This window comes from Dermacentor variabilis, chromosome 7 (genome assembly GCF_050947875.1).
Source record: "Dermacentor variabilis isolate Ectoservices chromosome 7, ASM5094787v1, whole genome shotgun sequence".
Classification (NCBI taxonomy): Eukaryota; Metazoa; Arthropoda; class Arachnida; order Ixodida; family Ixodidae; genus Dermacentor; species Dermacentor variabilis.
This window is the reverse complement of record NC_134574.1, coordinates 80,445,130-80,465,317: the sequence shown is the minus strand read 5'-3', so window position 1 is coordinate 80,465,317 and position 20,188 is coordinate 80,445,130. Positions and strand designations below refer to the sequence as shown.

General features: G+C 46.8%; 1 protein-coding gene across 1 annotated transcript in view; it reads left to right on the top strand.

Moving 5' to 3' along the window:
• Positions 1-16,427, top strand: part of LOC142586865 (cytochrome P450 2C18-like) — a 30,159-nt gene extending 13,732 nt beyond the window's left edge. The window contains exon 5 of the mRNA XM_075697737.1: positions 15,950-16,427. Within this exon, the coding sequence (XP_075553852.1) occupies positions 15,950-16,083 (134 nt within the window). The 3' untranslated portion in view covers positions 16,084-16,427. The remainder of the gene's footprint in view (positions 1-15,949) is intronic.
• Positions 16,428-20,188: the final 3,761 nt, after the last annotated feature.

The following is a 20,188-nucleotide window of genomic DNA, read 5'->3' as shown; positions in this document are numbered from 1 at the left end:
CCGTTCCTGGGTTTCGCGTCGTCGTCGGCGTTGTCGTCGGCCTCGTAACCAGCTCCGCCCCCCTTTCATCCCCCCAGCGCTAGCAGCGACCGACTGATACCGCTGGATGCCGCTGTCGCCGCTAGAGAGTCAAGATAACGTGACTGCATAGAACACCGTCGCCGCCATGCAGAAAGAGGAGGAAAGGGTCCCCCCCCCCCCTGTTCTTGTGTGGCGGATAGGGTGCTCTTCAGTTGCATCAGTCAGTCGCTGCTATCTCTTCCCTCCTCCCTTTATCGTGTTGTCCGCTTGCTGCGCGCGCTTCTGCCCCCATCGTTTGCCGCTGGGTGTACACGCCGCCCCCCTCCCCCCTCTTCCTGCGAGTCTCCGGTTGTCAAAGCGCCGGCTCGAACTTAATTCCTTTCTTCGCTCCTCCTCCAATGCAACCCCTGTGCGGTGGCAATCAGAGAGCCAGATCGGTGGCGGCGGATCTGTATATGTGCACCGCCCGAGCCGAAATTGCCGCTGCCGTTCGCCCTGTGCGGTGGCAATCAGAGAGCCAGATCGGTGGCGGCTTGACATAAAGACAAACAGCAATTTCCTAACACTTATGCGGGAGAACATCCCGTTCCTCTCGCTCGTAACGCGTCCCACGGCTGTGACAACCTCGCGAGGCACTTGTATAGATCTCGTCTTTGAGAATCAAGCATTGGTGTACCAAGTCGAACATATATCAGTCTATTTCTCCGACCACAAAGCTTCCTTCATGACTGTCAAGAACTGTTAGTGGAGTCTTTGTTAAAGGAATACGTGTGAAAAATTAAAAAAAAATTCTGTGATAGCGCATACATGTGTTGCTCGATTTCTTTGCCTCAATCTATCGAAAAGGTGAAACAGCTTATTTGCTGCGCTCAAATTTCGCATTAGGAAGTAACGTAATCGTCGGTAATTTTTTTTTATTTCACATTTATAGTGGAGGTTTAGAGCAAAGACACAATTCCTGTCGAAGAACGTGGATTGCTCTCGTTCTATTGCTCCACATTGAATCGGTATTTTTTAAAGAACATGAATAGCCATTCGCCTGAATTTTGTGCAGACTGCTACCTGGTTGGCAACGTAAACTCGTTCCTCATGGCTGGTACCTTCAGCACAACCAATACAATGACGTGGCAGATGCTGAATTTTGCGAGAAATGCCGACACGGTCCAAGCGCGGGTGCAGCGTGAAATTGATCACGTGGTCGGCCACGATCGGCAGCCAACGTGGGAGGACCGGAAGCAGATGCCGTACACGTTGGCCTGCGTCTGGGAAGCGGGCCGATGGAAGACCGCTAGCCCTCTTGGCCTTCCGAGAGAGTAAGCACGTGCAGTTCACCAGTACGTCTCAATGAGACTTTCTTTTGGCATGAAGCAGCATCAGTAAACAAAATTGTAAAGCGCAACATACAGAGTCTGCAGAAGGCTCTGCGACCGTTTTACGCTGTGCTTCGGCCCTGGGAAGAAAGTTTTAAATAATCTCTACGAAGTATAAAAATACAACATTGTTTCGCGAGCATTGTGGAAGTTAAAAAGAAGCAAATACTAGAAAATAAAATAAATATTAATGCTAGTCTTTAGCCTACCCCACGAGAAAATTTTGTGTCATAACCATATATTATGTACTTGCGCGGTAGACAGATTTTCCGACGTTGTGAAAAGCTGACCATGTCGTTAAAGAATCAAGGCTTAGTATCGGTGTATTCCTGTAATATCACTGTACCTTGTAGTATTAGGACGACTCCTAACATCATCATTGCTAAAGATACCCAGAAAAGGCTCATGAGAGGAGGTTGGTTTGAAATAAGCACTCCACCACTCCGAATTGGATGTTATATCACGACTACACTACCGCATGGCATTTGTGGGGGACAGAATTTTATCGGCTTAGTCTTATATAGAGTTCTCAATATACTTTCAGCGAGTTACATTTGAAGAACGTTTGCTGCAATACACGCAGCGAACGTAGCTGGTCAGCGAAGCTGTGTTATCATTTCACCCGGCAGACCAATGTAACGTAGCCTTGAACTGGGCCCTGCCGAGTCTGAGCACGATGTCGTTGTGCATAGTCATATTGTTCATTTTGTCGCTCATCGTATCGGGGCTGCAGCATGCTAATCAGTCGCTTGCTTGCTTCGGGCAACTTATCTTGCTTCGGGCAGGAACCACCGAGTCCGGCCTGACCTGAGCACGGCGCCTTTGTGCACATCGACATCGGTTCCAGTCGGCGGCCATCGTGTACACCGGAGTATAACTATGGGAGTCCTAACTATGCGTGGCCTTTATATAGCGCTATCGCAACACAAATCAAATCGGTTGCTCGGCGTATTTTTCTTTTACATATGAAAGTGTAGTGACGTCACTTCCTGCTTCGTACTCTACATTTGCTGCTTCCCGGCAACTGCGGCTTTTGCAACCGTAGTTTTTACTCAGATACGCTTGCGGCGAACCCTATGTGCGCATAAACGGCACTGCCGCTCCCTGCAAGCGTGGAGGCGAGCGCCATATGGTGTTCCTGGAAGAAATCTAGCGACTCACTCGCAGCGCGCGTTCTGCTGTGATAGGCTGAGTTTTGGCTACGGAGACGAAAAAATGCCGGGTTGCTAGTAATATGCAGTTTTGCTGTAAAGCACCTGCAAATGGGAAATTGTTTATATCCTGGCGGAACGCAACTCCTAAATATACAAAAGGGCCAATCGAGTAAACAACACTTCTCGTCATTATTTTCTCCCATGTCGCAAAAGTTATTGGTAACCTTAAAGGGCTCAACAAAAGCATTTTGCTGAATTATATTACAGGCAGAATCAACAAATCTGATACCAATTTCTGATGGCGAAGGAATCCTAGAAAGTATGGTGAATCGAAAAGTCGTACTACGCCATGAAGCGGAAACTGGAGAGAGTACTAGCCTATTCCACAGCTTCTAGGATTTAGGACGCCGAGGTATAGCTCGCTTGAATGCGAGTTCTTCCATACCTGAGGTACGCACGCCATCTGCCACAGCTTAAGCAGAAGTTCTCGCACAGAAATCCGTGGCTGTCAGGATCCAACCGGTATGTTTCGCCGTTTAAGTGCACATCCACGGGGGGAGTTTCAGCCTCATGCAACCGACGGACTGGTGCGATACAAATTCCAACATGTCAAGATTCAATTCGCTCCCTTGCAGAATGAAAAAAGACAAGTCTGTGAGCTGCGTACAGTGGAGTTTAGATGAAGACCAATGTTGAGCACCGCTCATGCAAATATTCTTTCCGTGGTACGACTAGGGTTCCTACACCGTACATTTTCTTATCGCGATATCAACATGGGCAATCCTGTAGGAGAATTCCAGCCGTTGCCGCCGGTGTCGCCGTGAGGTTCGATATGAACTCGCTGTGGGATGTGATCATATCGAGCCGCGCACGACGTGCGAGGTATACCGTGCGTGGAGGAGCCTCGAAAGACGGTGGTTTGATGGGCGCCGTCTCCCACTCACCCTGTTGCGGGTGCAAGGGCAGGCGGCTCCTCAATTGAGGCCTGAATGCGCATGGCGCGACTGAAGGCATGCGCTACTCCGTCCATTAGCTTAGAACTAATCTTCGGCGGGTGCAAAAGCTGGCAGAGCCGATAGGTCACGTAATCGCAAGTTTCAGGGACGCATTGGAGCTAGAGATAGCACGAAGAGTTCGCTCCCTTCTTCCTTTGTTTAAAACATCACCTACAGCGTGTACATCTACAGGGTCCAAAAGAACGACGAAGACAAGCGCTGACTTCCAAATGTTTTTTATTTTGAGTAACACGCATATTTACTGAGACACAAAGACAAAAGCTCCCCCCACGAAGCATACAACCGACATGACTATGCATTCAAAATTCAAAGAAACCATGACTGCCACCTTAGGGTGAGTGAGAGCGTATGTGCGACTTCAAAAAAAAAGTTCTTTGTCTGTTAATGCAATTGACGGCCTACTAACCGAGTCACCTTCAGCAATCGCTGCTGATTCAATGATAAGTCCAGTGCATTTTTTAGGATACCTAGCTAAGATAGTGGTTTCTTCAGAAAGCGGGATACAGCCGCATTGTGCGCAATGGACACCTAGAAACCCTTCCCGCCCTTTGCGCAATTTATTACTATGCTCTTGCAACCTAACCTTGAGACATCTACCTGTCTACCCTATACAAGACCGACCGCATTTCAGGGGTATCTTGTACACAACACTTTTCGAACAAACACTATACTTTTTCTATGATGAATCCTGTCAGAACTAATCCTGTTGCTAAGGTACCTAGGACTTGCCGTCCTACGTTCGATCCATTCTACTTGCCACAGCTTGCAGAACGCGTGCTGTCGCTTGCGTTTGATTACCGAGGCAAGGACAGAGCGCAATCTGTCGCTTGCGTTCTTCCTTTGCCTAGGTAATCGCTATGAAGAAAGTAATGCATACAAAACGGAGTAAATTCAGCAGAAAAAAATGATAGCCAATCCAATCTTGTGAAGGTGGTTGGTCAGCGAAGCTGTTGATATGTTGCGCCTAGTGTAGGGCATTTTTTCAACCACCAATCCCATGAAGTGTGCCCATCACGCACATGGCTCTTCAAAATGATATATGACAAAAACCGAAGTTTCAATGTACTTTAAAAACTTTGTTTTACTTATTCCTTTGAAATGACTGCTGGAACTTCATTGCGGTCGCTATGATACACATTGATGCTTTCAATTTTTGTTTGGGAAATTGTTTTTGGCAAACGTTAAATTGATTCATGACCTGCGTACGGTAGATGGCTGACTGGGATCGTTGATGTAACCGAGGCCAACCTCTTCCACGAAGTGGGAACCACTGATTTCTTTCCGGTTTTGAGATGTCTACGTGATCGACTCCGTCAACGACCACCGGCGAAGGATTGGCGGCAACGTACGTTGTGCAACGCAGAAGTGCGAGCGACTCGTTATTAATCATGTGGTTTGATGGTTTTTTATTTGTGCGTTTCATATTCCTACAAGCCATTCATGTACAGTGGAGAAGGCGCAAGCAAGGAGATGAAGACGAGGATCGAGGAAGCGCTCTTGTGGTTCTTCCGCCATCTCAGCATCTCTGCGTATATATTACATACATTCTGCCCTTTTTTCATAGTCTTTTTTCTGTCATACTTTTGGTATTGGTGCAAGGCACCAACTCCATACAACAAAGCTTCGCAGCGGCCGACATCTCGCTCTTTCCACAATGACACAAGAGGCGGTTCCCGCGGCAACAGTGACAACGTCAACGGTTCTCGTTACCCAGCAAAGAGACAAAGGCACGTTTTGTGGGACTGATGATGTCGACATTGAAGAGTCGTTGGCCATCTACAAGCGCGCAAGTAAGAACAACCGATGGGATGATACAGTCACGTTGGCCAACATCCTATTTTATCTTCAAGGGAAAGCGAGGGTGTGGTTCCAAAATCACGAAGAGGAAATCAGAAAGCGGGATACCTGCAAAGAAAAAGGTTCGTGCTCTGTTGGGCAAGTCTCTTGGTCGAAAGACCGGGGCGAAGAAGGAGCTAGCATCATGTGCCCAAACACCGACGGAATCCTACCTGTATCACATGCAGGATGTGATGGCCATTTCCCGAAAAGCGGATGATGGCATGGCTAAGTCTGAGAAAGTGGGACACGCCCTAAAATAGATAGCAGATGAAGTGTTCAATCTGATAATCTGCAAGAACTGTAACATGGTAGATGCTATCATTGATGAGTGCAAGCGTGTTAAAAATGCCAAAAGGGGACGTATCACCCACCAGTTCACTCGACTTCCTCACACGGCAACAACATCATCGTGCGATGACGCACCTGCGTCATAGGTGCCGCTAACCGTGGAACGCGTGTCGATCACACCGCGTGAACTTGATGCTATGTCTCCTGGTTCCCCATGCCCCCGTGCCTGTGAGTCCAGCTGTACCATGATACCACTTGTCCAAGCCATTGTTCGTCAGGAGCTACCTAATGCTGGCCTGGACTTTGTAGGCGCCGTCGCTCTGTCCCTCCAACTGACAGTTTTCTAGGTTCCTAGCCCAAGGCAAGAGGCTACGTCGCCGTCATCAGGCCGGGTAGAGTACTCCTAACGACCAGGCCATTTGATTTAATTGCCGCTGGATTGGTCACATCGCCCGCTATTGCGATAACCGGTGGTCTTGGCCCCATGAGCTTTATGCTCCTAGCCGTCATCCTGAGACCAATCCTGGCCGCTTCGAGCCTCACTGCGAGTCCGCTCACGCCAAGCGGTGATGACGCTCCGACCATGTCGTACCGTCGTTGACCATCTCCGCGTGGTAACCAGTCCCATTCGCGTTGTCTTGTCGCTCATCATCTCGCTCCCAACAATTCCGCCGCCCTCCATCTCCAGTTGGGCACCTACATCCGGAAAACTAGACGTTGCAGCTCCCTGAGGTGAAGTTACATTGACTACTCACCTGCAATATCCTCCGACCACATTGCCGACTAGACGTAACTTAATTGACATTAAGGTAGACGGTACACTGTCGTTGAAACTGGGGCAGACATACCAATGATGCATTCGGAGCTTCGCTGTCGACTTAAGAAGGTCATCATGGCACCCACGTTACGGCTCATCAGAGTCGCCGACGGGGAAACACTGCTCGGCCTTGGTGTGCACTCCACGCAAATAAGTATTGCCAGCTGCTGTACGACTGCATTATTAGCTGTGCTCGCTCCCATCAGTTCATCCTAGGCACGAACATTCTATCTGCCTGCTCCGCCCTTATTGATCGTGGAACTGAATTGGTTCATCTTGACCTACCTCGCTACTATGACGCTCCGACAACCAGTCAACCTCGTTTTCGTTCCGTGGATTACATCCGTCTGGCACCTCAATCCATCAAGTATGTGGACCTAAGTCTCTTCCTTCAATTCCTGATGGGGATTACGTCTTGACTCCAATTGCTGACGTTCCATTAGCCAGAGTTGTCGCCGTTCCCTCATACCATACTCAACGTTTCTAATAACCACGCGTCCCTTCCTATCTTGAACTCCAGCTGGTGCACGCAACTTATACCAAATGGCACGACTCTGGCTAACGTCTCTTCTAGCGATGAGTACGCCGTTTCTGCACCTCGCGCCGCGAAACCGATTATGATATTACCACGATGATCGCGCCCGACATCCTTCCAGCACAGGCTGCCGATATCCGGCACATGTTGATGTCTTACTGAGACATCTTTGACTGTAGTGGCCGCCCTTTGGGCCAAACACCTGTCGTCAATCACCGCATCCATACTAGAGACGCCAGCCCCATCAAACGACATCCTTATTGTGTGTCCCATGCGGAAATGCAAGTAATTAAGCTCGAGGTCAAAACAATGCTCGCGAAAGACAGCTTTGAACCTCCCTGCAGACCCTGGCCGTCACCGGTCGCGCTAGTGAAGAAGAAAGACGGTAGTTTCCATAAAAAAGCGCTAAAGACAAAGACGAAGTCAAAAGGCTTCGACTTCGTCTTCGTCTTTAACGTTTTTTCTTGAACACTGTCAAGATGAACCAAGTCGCCCAAATCAAGGTAAAGAGGGTCGCTGGCGCTTATGCGTAAACTACCGTCACTCAACCAAAGTCACGTGAAAGGACGTCCACCCTTTGCCGAGAATCGATGACCCTCTTGACTGTCTGCTTCGGTCTACCTACTTCGATCTCCTCCCATCGACCTACGGCCAGGATACTGGCAGATTTCTGTAGATGACCAGGATAATGAAAAGGCCGCAGTCGTTATACCGGGTGGACGTTTTCAATTTACGGTTATGCCATTTGGCTTACGTAATGCCTGAGTAACATTTGAAAGAATGATGGACTCTCTCCTTCGCGGCTGCAAATGATCCACATGCCGTTGTTACCTAGATGGCGTCGTAGTTCTTTATGCGACATTTTAGAGGCACCGTTCACGCCTATGAGCAGATCTTGATGTTTTCCGGCGAGCAGGCCTACTCCTAAACTCATGGAAATGCAGTTTTGGCCGTCGTGAAATCACTGTGCCAGGCCACCTTGACAGTGCTCGTGGAGTACAGACTGATCCCGACAAAATGCGTGTCGTCAAAAATCTTCCAGTACCACGTTCCGCCAAAGACGACCGGTGCTTCGGCAGCCTGTATTCTTATTTTCGACGCTTCGTGAAGAATGTTGCCCACATTGCCCGCCCTTTCACGCAACTCCTGAAGAAGGACGTATAAGTTTTGTGGGGTCCTCAATAAGCTGGTTCCTTTCGCACACTCACTAGATTACTTTTTACCTCACCCATCTTGGCCCATTTTTATCCGTTTATGGCCACTGAAGTACGCACCGACGCCAGCGGACAAGGCATCGGTGCAGTCCTTGTCCAGAGGCAACACGGACAAGACCAGGTTTTCGCCTATGCCAGTCGACTCCTCCCCCCTTCAGAGCGCAAGTTTTCGATTACTGAACGGGAATGCCTCGCCTTAATTTGGGCGGTCGCTAAATTTCGACCGTACTTGTTTGGCCGCGGGTTTTTGGTCATCACAGATCGCCATGCACTATGCTGGTTGTGCTCCCTTAAAGACCGCACTGGACGACATGGTAGCTGGGCATTAGTGCTTCAGGAGTATACCTTTGATGCTCATTACAACTCCGGCCGCATTTATGAGGACGCCGACTGCCTCTCCCGTCACCCCGTGGATCCTGCCAACTCCGCTGCCCATGATGCCGAAGCATGCGTACTCGCCACTCTTACTTTAGCAAAATGCAGAAGACACAGTTGAATGATGCAGACTTGCGCTCCATAAACCACGGGCCACGCTCTCATGACTCCGACCTTCTCTCCACTTGTTTGTCCACCGTGATGGCATAATACCGACGCAATTGCTAACTCTCATGGCTCAGATTTTCTGCTTGTACTTGCTACATCTGTCCGTTCCACTGTGCTGGTCCAACAGCTACACAATGCCCCAACTGCTGGACACTTCAGAGTGTCCCGTAGAACGATGTGCGGCGTCGGCTTTTCGGGCCAGGCCTTTACCACTCTGTACTTCGGTATGTTGCCACTTGTGAGTCCTGCCAGTGCCGCACGAAAGCTGTGCTGTATGTGCGCTTCACGCCTCTGCCTTCGGGGGGTATGAGCCATTGTTCCACGCCCTGCACTGCCGCCGGGATCCGCCCACCTGGTTTTCTGTCAACATGGTGGACGCGAGAAAATCGCAGGATCCTAGCCATGGGCAGCTTCGCTGCGAAAGATTGACTGTACTGAGTTTCGAAAGTGCGACCCCACGCTCAGAAGCCGAGTGTGTTAACCGTTGGGATAAACAGGTGCCTTCTAGGTAGCAAGCCTGTGCACTCTGCTTCATGAAATCATGCTACTTAGATCGAAATGCCCCAAAGTCGCCAAGCCCGGCTTTAAGAAAACTGTGACGCCGAAATCACCGCGGCTTACTCCGTAGTCTCCCCATTAAATTCTATGATAGTCGGACAAGGTAGCACGATGTCGTGGATAGAAGTACACCGACATTGTGCTAATCTAGGAGGCGATGACCAAGCTTCTGAACGCACCCACTTGCCCGCGAGCAGTTCATAACTCAAAGGGCCACACCGCGGCATTCAATTGGACATTATGAGTTTCGAATTTAGAAGTCATAAGAAATGCTTACGTGGCCGCGCGTCTTTCTTGTACCAATAAGCGAATGAGTGCGGGAAAGAAAGTGGAGCTTTTAATGCTCGCCTGAAAGGTTGGAAGAATGCAATGAGGTTGTTTGAAAACAAACCAAATGTTGAACAAGGAGTTGTGGAGGAGAAAGGAGATGCGCAGTGCGTTCATAAGCAGTAACTACGAAGCCAAGTGAATTCAGCGTCCCACTGTACTCATTTGGCTTTGCAGTGTAGTCACGTGACAGGTCCATTTTGTGTCACTGTCTTTACCACTGCGCCAACAAGCTCAAGCGTTTTTGCTGGACAAATGTATTTATGCAGTGGTCGGAGTGTTACGGAAAGTAGACTTTCAGCAACACACGCCTGGAATTTGGCTTAGGTCTGAACTTGTGCACCATCCAAGAGCGACGCATGGAATCCCGCTTTCTATGCTCGTCATCACCCGATCATTCTGAGACCTCTGAACGAGCTGGTTTCTTTCGCACATTCACTAGATCTAGATTACTTATTACCTCACCCATCTTGGCCCAGCTACTAGACGTACCAGAATCATCACCCGATCATTCTGAGACGTCTGGTAGCTGCCAGGGCGCTGCTTCTGTTGCGCGACAGTAGTGGCCTGGCGTGCTGCGCCGGGCCAAGATGTTGACCAGGGTATGATTAGAACAACGGTCGAGAATCTTCAGAGAAAAATAGGAATATTTGCTTAATGAACTATAGAGAACTCTGGTAGTGTATAGGTAATCACACAGGTGTTACTATGTATAGAGAGAGGGAATGGGGATAAAGATGGCCTAAAGAGAGCAGGGTGGGATAAGGAAAAGCAAGAGAAGACGTATCATGTACAGTTGAGATAAAGGCGATGGTATTGTTGTCAATAGGTTAAAGCTTGCTAATTACGCCGACATGCCGAAGCAATAAAAATATCAAGATTCACGTTGCGTTGAGTGAGAAGGCACGGGACCGGTATTCTTCCCACATCTAGCAAATTTTAGAAAGCAGACGCCTTTCTACAAAAGCAACGTTTTGCTTCGTCTGTAGAACCTGGACATCTTGCGAATGGCGTTCCAATGTTTCTAAGGATCCATAGTTATCACAATAATGGTTGTTAGTAGGCGTTAAGCAGCCCCCATACCGGGGTCGATCCCGAACATAGTGCATTGCACGGTCGACCGGCGGAGGTGGTGAAGCAGGCGCTAAGCCCTCCTCATACGTGGGCCGATCCCGAAGATAGCGCAATGCCGGATCGACCCGTGGTGGAGCTGAAGCAGGCGCTAAGCCCTCCTCATACGTGGGCCGACAGCGAAGATAGCGCAATACCGTCCCGACCCGCGGCGGAGGTGAAACAGGCGTTAAGCACTCCCCATACGTAGGCGGATACCGAAGATAGTGCAATGCCATGACGACCCGCGGCGGAGGTGCAATCCCAAGCGATCAAGGCAGAAAGCTGGGCTAGTTGGTGTGTCATCGTTATTCAAAAGACTAGCGCAAATAACATGGACACAGATAGAGAAGACGACAGGACGAACGCTAAATTTAACGCTCGTCCTGTCGTCTTCTCTGTCTGTGCCCCTGGTATTTGCGCTAGTCTTTTGAATAAAGGTGGAATTCGCCATTAGGGCCCACATACACAGCTTCGCTGGTCATTCTTCTTTGTGGATTGGAAGGGCACTGACTTTCTTTACTAAGCTATTCACAGCAAATATATTCGAAGCGCAGCTCTGTATGTATTCTTCCGAGTGCCATTTTAACCAAACCATACTCATATTGTTACTATTATTATTATCATTACAGTTAGAACGTAATGTAACGAAACCAGATTTTACGAAGTTCTCGACCTAAAGACGCATTTTCCATTTCCCGATAGGTACCCGTAGGGTTTAATGCTGTCGTCAACCCAAAACAGCGAAACTAACTTGGTCGCACTCGATTTAACGAAATTTTCCGAAATAAATGAGTAATAACTGTTATTTCTTTTAATTTTGCCATAGCCGGGTTTTCGTGGAGCGTGCGCTCTAAATCTATCGCGTTAAAAGAACTAGGTGCCCTACTGACTGCCCTTGCTTTATTTTGAGGAAGCTGCAACCCATGCGCGGAACAGTGGACTCACCACGTTATAGTTGTTTTCGTTATGGTTTACGCGATAGATGGCTTGACTAGCGGCAAATACATAAAACCCCTGAATAAAATAGTAACGACTTCCTCTGGACTTTGCCGCTTTCCCTCTCGCCCGCCACGCCCCCGGAGAGCCAGCCCTCCTATTGGTCGCAGCGCCGTGGTTACGTGCTAGCGCGCGCTTTTTTCGGTCCGTAGCAGACCACAGCGCCATTCGCGGGTATCGAAATCGTGCTTCGGTTGGTTTCTGGCGCCGGAGTTTTGGCGGGAGGCGTTACGTTAGCACTGGCGCCGTATACGTATTGCGGCGTTGCGTAGCCTGTGTTGTGCCTACGGGTGTAACAAACGAGGAGGCTGGGGGAAAATAATTTTCGTTATTCCACCCGGAAGAAGCAACGCGGCTCGCCGAAAGATTTGGCTGCACAGGATGGGCCGGGCAAACTTTGAAAATTTGCGGCACCCGCGCCTTTGTGAGGAAAGTGGCCGTTCATCAGAAGTCACTCGTATTTTTAAACTACGCAAACCCCTTTACGGTATCTTCGGCAGCCTCGAACTCCTCACTTGTGTCATTTTTCGTGTGCCATGCAAGATAAGCAGTGTACATAGACTTTCCCATGTTCCTGGCAGTGATCACCAGCCCTAAACCGTTGACAGGACAGTCTTTATAACACATATTTTCATGACGTGAATAGTTTTCATAACTCGCTGTCATTGTTCTTTTTTTGAGATTTGAGTTGTGTCGTATCAGTGTAGATGTTTGTGCTTGTTGGTGTAACACTTAACAGTTTTTTCCGCGCAAATAGCCCAAGGACTTAGAAGAAAAAATAGACACACACGGGTGCTATGTGTGTCGGTTTTCTCTTCTACGTCCTTCAGCAATTTGCGCTACAGGAAAGAAGCTGCAAAAGGTTGTGTTCTATTTTTTTATTGAAATGAAAATAAAAGAAAGAGACGTAGTCACCTTATAATGGTGACGGCTACTCCTTTTCTCATAGCGGAAACACCAATATAAAGATATGTACGAAAATGAAAAGAAATCATTTCATACGGTCAGAAATGCACAGCACATTCCTATACGCCCATGAACATAACAGTATAAAAGTCAAATGCAAGTTGCACCACAATGAGTTCGTAAACAAAGTCACAAGCACACACAAACGGCCGTGATATAGACTTCGATGAGCATATAAACAGATGAGCAACTACACAGTGTTAAATAATTCACGCACAAAAAAAAAATGTGTAACACGTAATATACAAGCTCTAATATTTACAAATAATAGAAGAACGTTATAGTAACATGGTGGGATTATTCAGTGTAATGCCTAGTTTTGTTGTGAATGGCATTTTCTTCGTAAAGCATTCAAGGGCGTTCAATTCTTTTCGCCGTGCTATTTTCGATGGCCATGGGCCCAGCAATTTTCCGAGTGTGAAAGGCCGGTGAGCATCAACGGAGCGTAGCTTTTGTTCTAGCTGCCGTCTTTGCATCTCGTATATGTCGTGTCCTAGTTTTGCTCATTTTCCAACTGCTTTTCTCCTCATTTTTATTTCACACGGATCCTGCGCTTTGCTGTATCTGTGGTCTGCTTCTCAAGCTGGTTCTTTTTAATGCGAGCGCCCTGAGAACCGTTTGTCGGAGATTCAGCGTCGATGTTGGTGCCAGCGCAGGCGGCAGCGAGGTTGTCCGTGTGGAAAAAAAATATATATATATACGTATTCCCGAACTACGCATCCCGATCCACGCAGGCCCCCCGCGCGGCGCACAGGTATTACTAAAATAATCGAATTTCTGGAAATAAAACGAATCAGAAAATTGGTAAAGTACAACTTGCAGACATCCTCCAGACATGATTGCGTCGGAACGTAATTTGAATGTACGAGAAAGCATAAGTATGTTATGCTGAAGCTCAAATACAAAACCCCTTTTCCAGCTGCCGTTTGAGGTCTGTCTTAGCAGAAGAGGCGCGCACAAGAGAGCTCGGCTGCTTGCATAGTGTTCGGCTCCAGCACTTCCAAGAATACATTACGGTTACATAAGCTGGAGCCGCCGTGGTTGCTCAGCGGCTATGGTGTTGGGCTGCTGAGCACGAGGTCGCGGGATCGAATACCGGCCACGGCGGCCGCATTTGGATGGGGGCGAAATGCAAAAACACCCGTGTACTTAGATTTAGGTGCAGGTTAAAGAACAGCAGGTGGTCGAAATTTCCGGAGTCCCCACTGCGGCATGCCTCATAATCGGAAAGTGGTCTTGGCACGTAAAACCCCATAATTTAATTTTTTTTTACATAAGCTGCGTTTGCCGGGAAACGTGAGTAGCAGTGAGGCACCTTTGAATTCTGTCGCGTTGCAATCTTAAAGGCGAAACTTAAACGTCCTCTACATTTTAATCAATGTCTTTTTACTTATATTTGCCTGCACTTTTTTTCTGTTTTTTAATGCACCCGTGCGCCTTTGATCAGACCTTAGGGTTGATCCAGGGCACGATAAATAAATTCATTATTGATTTATTCGTTTCTGCAAGTATTTTGCGGGCTTGTGGAATCAGATAACGCTCAAATTAACGGCGGTCAATAAAAATTTGTGCATTGGAACGCTACGCCGGACATCTCGCGATTGCAACTGAAAAAATAATGTTTCGTGAACGTGAATCGGATATTCAATAGTAAATGCATGTTAATGTATGCTCACCACCACTGTGCAATCATCTCGCTTATTTGCAGAAAATTTGTGGTCGTGAGCATATAGCCTGACATCACGCCTCTAGTGCGGCTATAAGATGGATATGAGCTGGGATTCATAGGCATTAGCTGAAATTGAAGTAACTACTAGCCCGTGAATAAAAACTGATCATTGTGATCTCCGTACATTGTAAATAAAAAGGCCATTGAACAGTGCGCTACACCGAGCCATAGTTTTCTTCGTTTTGACTGTGCGTCTTTAGAAGCACGGCCTCAGTATCATAGACAGTTGTCGAACAAGCAGTACTTGAACGACAAATAATATAATAGACTTCTTAAACTTTGACGATACAAAGAGTGAGTGCTGAGGGACCAGGCACCTGGAGCAGAAATAGGGCAGCAGCGGTTTGTTTTATTTGTCGCTTTTTGTTTCTGTAATTCTTTTTGCCGGGGTCTTAAAATAGAGAAAGAAATATATTTCACATACTGGACTTTATTGAGTGTGTTCGTGATAACGTAAGAGATCATTCTCACAATAAATCATGAAATACGCTGCCGTAAAGTATGGAAGCAGGCTTTGTGAGGCTGATTATAGCGATTATTTACTGAATATTACTTTTTATTAGCACATCACAGTACGTGAAACGTGAGGACAATTAAAGCCAAATAAAAGCAAATGAGCAGGACCTAAATGTATAGAGCATGCTAGCCTCGATACCTTAAACCTTTATATAGACGACCTCGGCGCCTTAAATAGGGCACTGGCCCTGTTTCAATATGAACACGGAAATGTGCTAAATGTTTACATCACAGAAAACAACAAAGATTACGTAAGCTCTAGGACAACCATAAACACGACTGTTGCATGGTTACAGGAAATTTGAGTCTTTGTGGTTTCGCAGTAAGCTAAATTTACATGGTGTAGAATGCCACACGAATGAAGCATATTTAGACAGACAAGGGTGTGGAATACATACCCTCGCACCTCGGCACGTACACGCCACTGCAAAGGGAATGCGTAAGTAATGAACACTGTGCATTAGGTTCTTTGAAAAACTACTCCCGATGCTTCACTTGATGGCGAGTCAGCGAACAAGTTATTTGTCTTCAACTGACCAGCACCCGCCGTGGTTGCTCAGTGGCTATGGTGTTGGGCTGCTGAGCACGAGGTCGCGGGATCGAATCCCGGCCACGGCGGCCGCATTTCGATGGGGGCGAAATGCGAAAACACCCGTGTGCTTAGATTTAGGTGCACGTTAAAGAACCCCAGGTGGTCAAAATTTCCGGAGTCCTCCACTACGGCGTGCCTCATAATCAGAAAGTGGTTTTGGCACGTAAAACCCCAAATATTATTATTATTATTAACTGACCAGCATACAGTGATGTATAAATGAAGGAAAAAAATATTGAAATGTTTTTGAAACAGGGCATCGCATATGTGCGCGTAACTTCAACCGGGATGAGCTATGTGGCTAATAATAATAAAAAAAATTCAATGTGAAAATTCTTGTTGCCCCTTCTTTCAGGTGCGCAGAGGATGTCGTGGTTGGTGATTTCTTCCTACCGAAGGGCACTGTTGTTCTTCCGAATATATGGGCGGTCCACAACGACCCTACTCTTTGGAAAGAACCTACAAAATTTGACCCGGGACGCTACCTGAACGAAGATGGGACATTGCTTTCGCATAAGCCCGAACATTTGATACCATTTTCCATCGGTAGGTGATGTTCTATCACAAAACATGCAAAAGCAGGAACGCTAAATGAGAGCGTGATGAGGACAAGAGAGATTGTAAGGACCGGGCGTTGCTAAATGTCACATGTAAGGTAAATTTTTCATTGCACAGTGACTGCGAAAACGCCCAAACAAAGTGCTTTTGGCTTTGACCTCCATGCTAAGCACAAAAATAACTAAGAACACACTGAGGCACTAAACATACTGTCCAACTAGGCTCAATCGGTAAAATAGAATTGAACCATACAGGAAACGTTTCTCTTTCTGTGATCGGTGTCTCATAAGGGAATAAAGTGAGTTGGATAAAATTGCAGAGTTGAATTTTCTAATTTAACCGTTTGAACGTCAGGAGATATTAAAAACGTACGCTCGCAGTTACCGCAATTGTTCATTTATAAACGAAGAGCCAATTCCTCCCCATACGAACAAACAATCACACCTAACTTGATGTCGAAAACGCTCAGCGTGGCATAATGCACACGTGAAGATATACACAGATAACAACTATTTCTGCATTTGGCAGACATGGTAAAGCTTTGCAGCGTAGCTCATGACTACAAGTAAGGGATTTACTGGCGACACCCAAAGCTGTTTCTCAGGCTTGAAAGTTTAGTTCGGGAAAGCAAAGAAACCGATGCATATGTTGTAACTTCGGAAGAAAGACCTGTAGTAAGATTCCATAAGTACAACATGGTTAAATTTTAGACAAAAAATTACAAAAATATGCGCATGCAACACGCTCAATAGTAGTGCACAATAAAGAAAAGAAATAAAGCAATGCGCGTCAGAAACAATACTAAAAAAGATGCCTTTTGGTCATCGTTATGCAAGAAGTCATGAACTGTGGCAGCTTCTAAGCTGCCGCAGCCTATGACCTCTTTTTCAACACGAACGTATGTGACTGGTGGTCGTGCGACCTCACTCCATCATAGATATCGCCGACAGTTCAGTGCAGCCACACACAAACCGGGATCGATGAGGGTGTGTATACGTAATGGATGTTTCCTGGAGTGCGGAAGAAATTTGCACGTCGAAAGTTGAACCTGAAACTATGCTAAACCAACCGGGATAAAGAAAGATACAAAATCACGAGCGCATTCTTTGTCCCCGTTTGTTTAGCGCAAACTTTCACAATGAATCAATTCAAACTAGGCTGGCTTAGAGTGATAAGTAGAACGTGTGATTACAAGCCGTTTTAACTATGAAAGACGAAAGTTCCAGTATGCAGGCACATCGTTTCGTTGTTGCTGCGGCCCAAGTATGAGGACAAACTATATAGGACCTTATATCTTGCTATGGTATTTTTTTCAGCAGTCCAGGTGTAATGAAGACGCTCCAGAAAAAGAAAAACACCCGGCGCATTATCGTGGTTGAAATTATGCGGCGCTAGTTTGAGTTAGCGATGTAGCACCAGGAGCGTTTGACAGGAGGACAGGTTCGTTGCCTGTAGCTCATAGATAATAGCTCGATAAGAACAAAAGTGACAATGTTGAGTAAAGCACTGAACGGGGCTAGTTGGTGGACATTCGTGATTGTATTGAGCTTACTATTGTAGTGACGGAACAACTTGAAGAATGCACATGAAATAACAAGAAATGGACGTGCGTACCGCAATATGTTCACTTAGCTGCGCACGCCCATTTCTTGTTCTTTCGTATTCGTTCAAGTTCGGCCGTCAGCATAGTGCTAAGCGCAATACAATGATGAAACAGCGATGATGCTTGTGGGTAGAAGAATGTTCATGAAAAGTGTATGCACAGTTAAGTAGGAAACGCATCTGAGCATACTTAGGGCTCCTGTAATGCTTGTGTCACCGTACTGTACAGCTATATGGCGAGATTGGAAATAAAAATACAAATACAATCAGTGGCACGCAGCCAGTGACCTAAGCTGTTGACTCCGCAATGCAGCAGCCAGTAGCAAGTAGTCTATATGAGTTCGTGCTCTATGGCGCACATCCAGTGTCACATGACCAGTGGCCCAAGTAGTGTTCACAGCCAGCCCTACAGTACCCAGAAAGGCAAGAGGTAAAGAAAGCTTCACTTGGACAACAACAACAACAAACAAAAGCGTGCAGATACAACGCACTATTGCAATCTAAATGATGCGAAGTTTGTTATTGTTATTGGGTTAGACGCATCACCGGGTCACACGAGCACCGCCTCCTCGTCAGTAGTTGTCAGCTGCATGTGTTACGAGAACGATGGAAATGTAATGCGCCAGTAGAGGAAAGAATCTGTTGAGAATCGTATGCACAGATGAATACGGTAGGTATATAGACATATTCAGGGCTTCAGTGCCGCATTTGTGACAGTGACACGTGCCCCATTTGAGGCCCTTTCACTCTTCACGCAGGGAGCGTACAACTCCGCCCTTTCTATGAATAAACCCTATACTACAACTTATTCTATTAATTAGTACGGCCAATAATAAACCAGTTTTCGCTGACTCATACCAAGTTTCACATGAGTAGCGAGCCATGCTGTCTATTCATTCGGGCGCACAGCAGAAACCCAAAATTTGGCAAGTCGAGACAGCAGCCAGCCAGCACGCAGCACATGAACGACAGAAGCTGTGAAGTGGAGCAAAAAGGCAAATAAATGGCTACTTCCGAATACTTATTTCAACACAGCTTTCGCAAAATCTATGTTAGAACAAGATATAGACAATTGTGTGCCCTCGGCGAAAGAGTAGCGTCACTTGAGAACTGATTGCCGCCTCTCCTGTTCATCCCCAGCTAAGTGTTCCCATCACTGTCAATAAATGTATTTTCTATAAATGGCTGCTATTTCTGCACCTCCGGCAGCTGCCTCGCGCGACCTGATTTCCAAGCCCCATCGTGCAAACCTGTTCTGTCTAGTTTTCTAAGGTCATTTACATAAATCTATATGGGCCTTGTATTTGGTGAGTTGTCTGCGTTGCTTACCATCGATCATATACTTTTAACGCTCTCTATGAGACAACCCTCATAAACTCGTTAGAAGTAGCGTATAAATGTTTCTTCGTTTTACAGGCCCCCGAGCTTGCCCAGGAGGCACCTTCGCCACGATGGAGATATTCCTCCTGGTCACGTTCCTGCTACAGAAGTATCGCGTCGTTCCTGAGAAGCCAATTGACTTTGACTTGGACTCCCATGAGATCGACCTCTCGCACGTCAGTCACATCAAACTGCGCTTTTTACCAAGACACACGTCGAATTCCTAAATAAGTGGTGCCATGCATATACACATTTTTGCCATAGTCGCTAAGTGCACATTTCGGAAAGTAGACAATTAATTTCGACATATCTCAGAAGTATCTTCCTGCCTGGGCTCATAGTAAAAGGGTTGCGCTTCCTGGTAGTCGTTTGTTTGCTGGTTCAATTTCAAGCGAATCCCGCTGCCCACAGCTCAAGGTCCCTAACCAAGGGTGCTATAGCGTAAAGCTATTCCAAACTATTATATTCAATTTCTGCAATCATTCCTCCATGATTCGTCAAAAAATTTCCCGGCCGCCCCTATTTCACCTGTCTCTCGCGCATCGTCACGAAAATTGTGAAAATGTTACATCTGATATGATGGGTGCATGATTTCTGTACTTTGTACTTATTATGCATAATGAGGCCGAACGAAAGAAAAATTATTTCTGATTCGACGCCTTTTTCGCCATTGTATTCTGTCATTGATGAAACGTTCTTGAGCTGCACCCACTTCGACAGTCTGTCACGCGACGTCCGAAAACCGCGAAAGCTCACCGCGTCAAAGAGACCTGTAAACGTTAAGGACGCATTTATATCCCGAACAAAACTTATTTTTTTTACTGAATAGCTGGAGACTGCCCCCTTTCTGAAAGAAATAGAAGATGGCTGCCCGGAGATTGCTTTGGCACAAGCTACTCCCAGCGGCCAGGGAGCATAGATTTTCTTGCATGTAATTAACACTTTCCCGTGGCAGTATAACGTTATAGAGACCTGTAGACACGTATACGACATCACTTTGCGAACTCTTCTTTTTTTTGCCATCCGTTCTGGCAGCATTTTTACTTTCCATTTC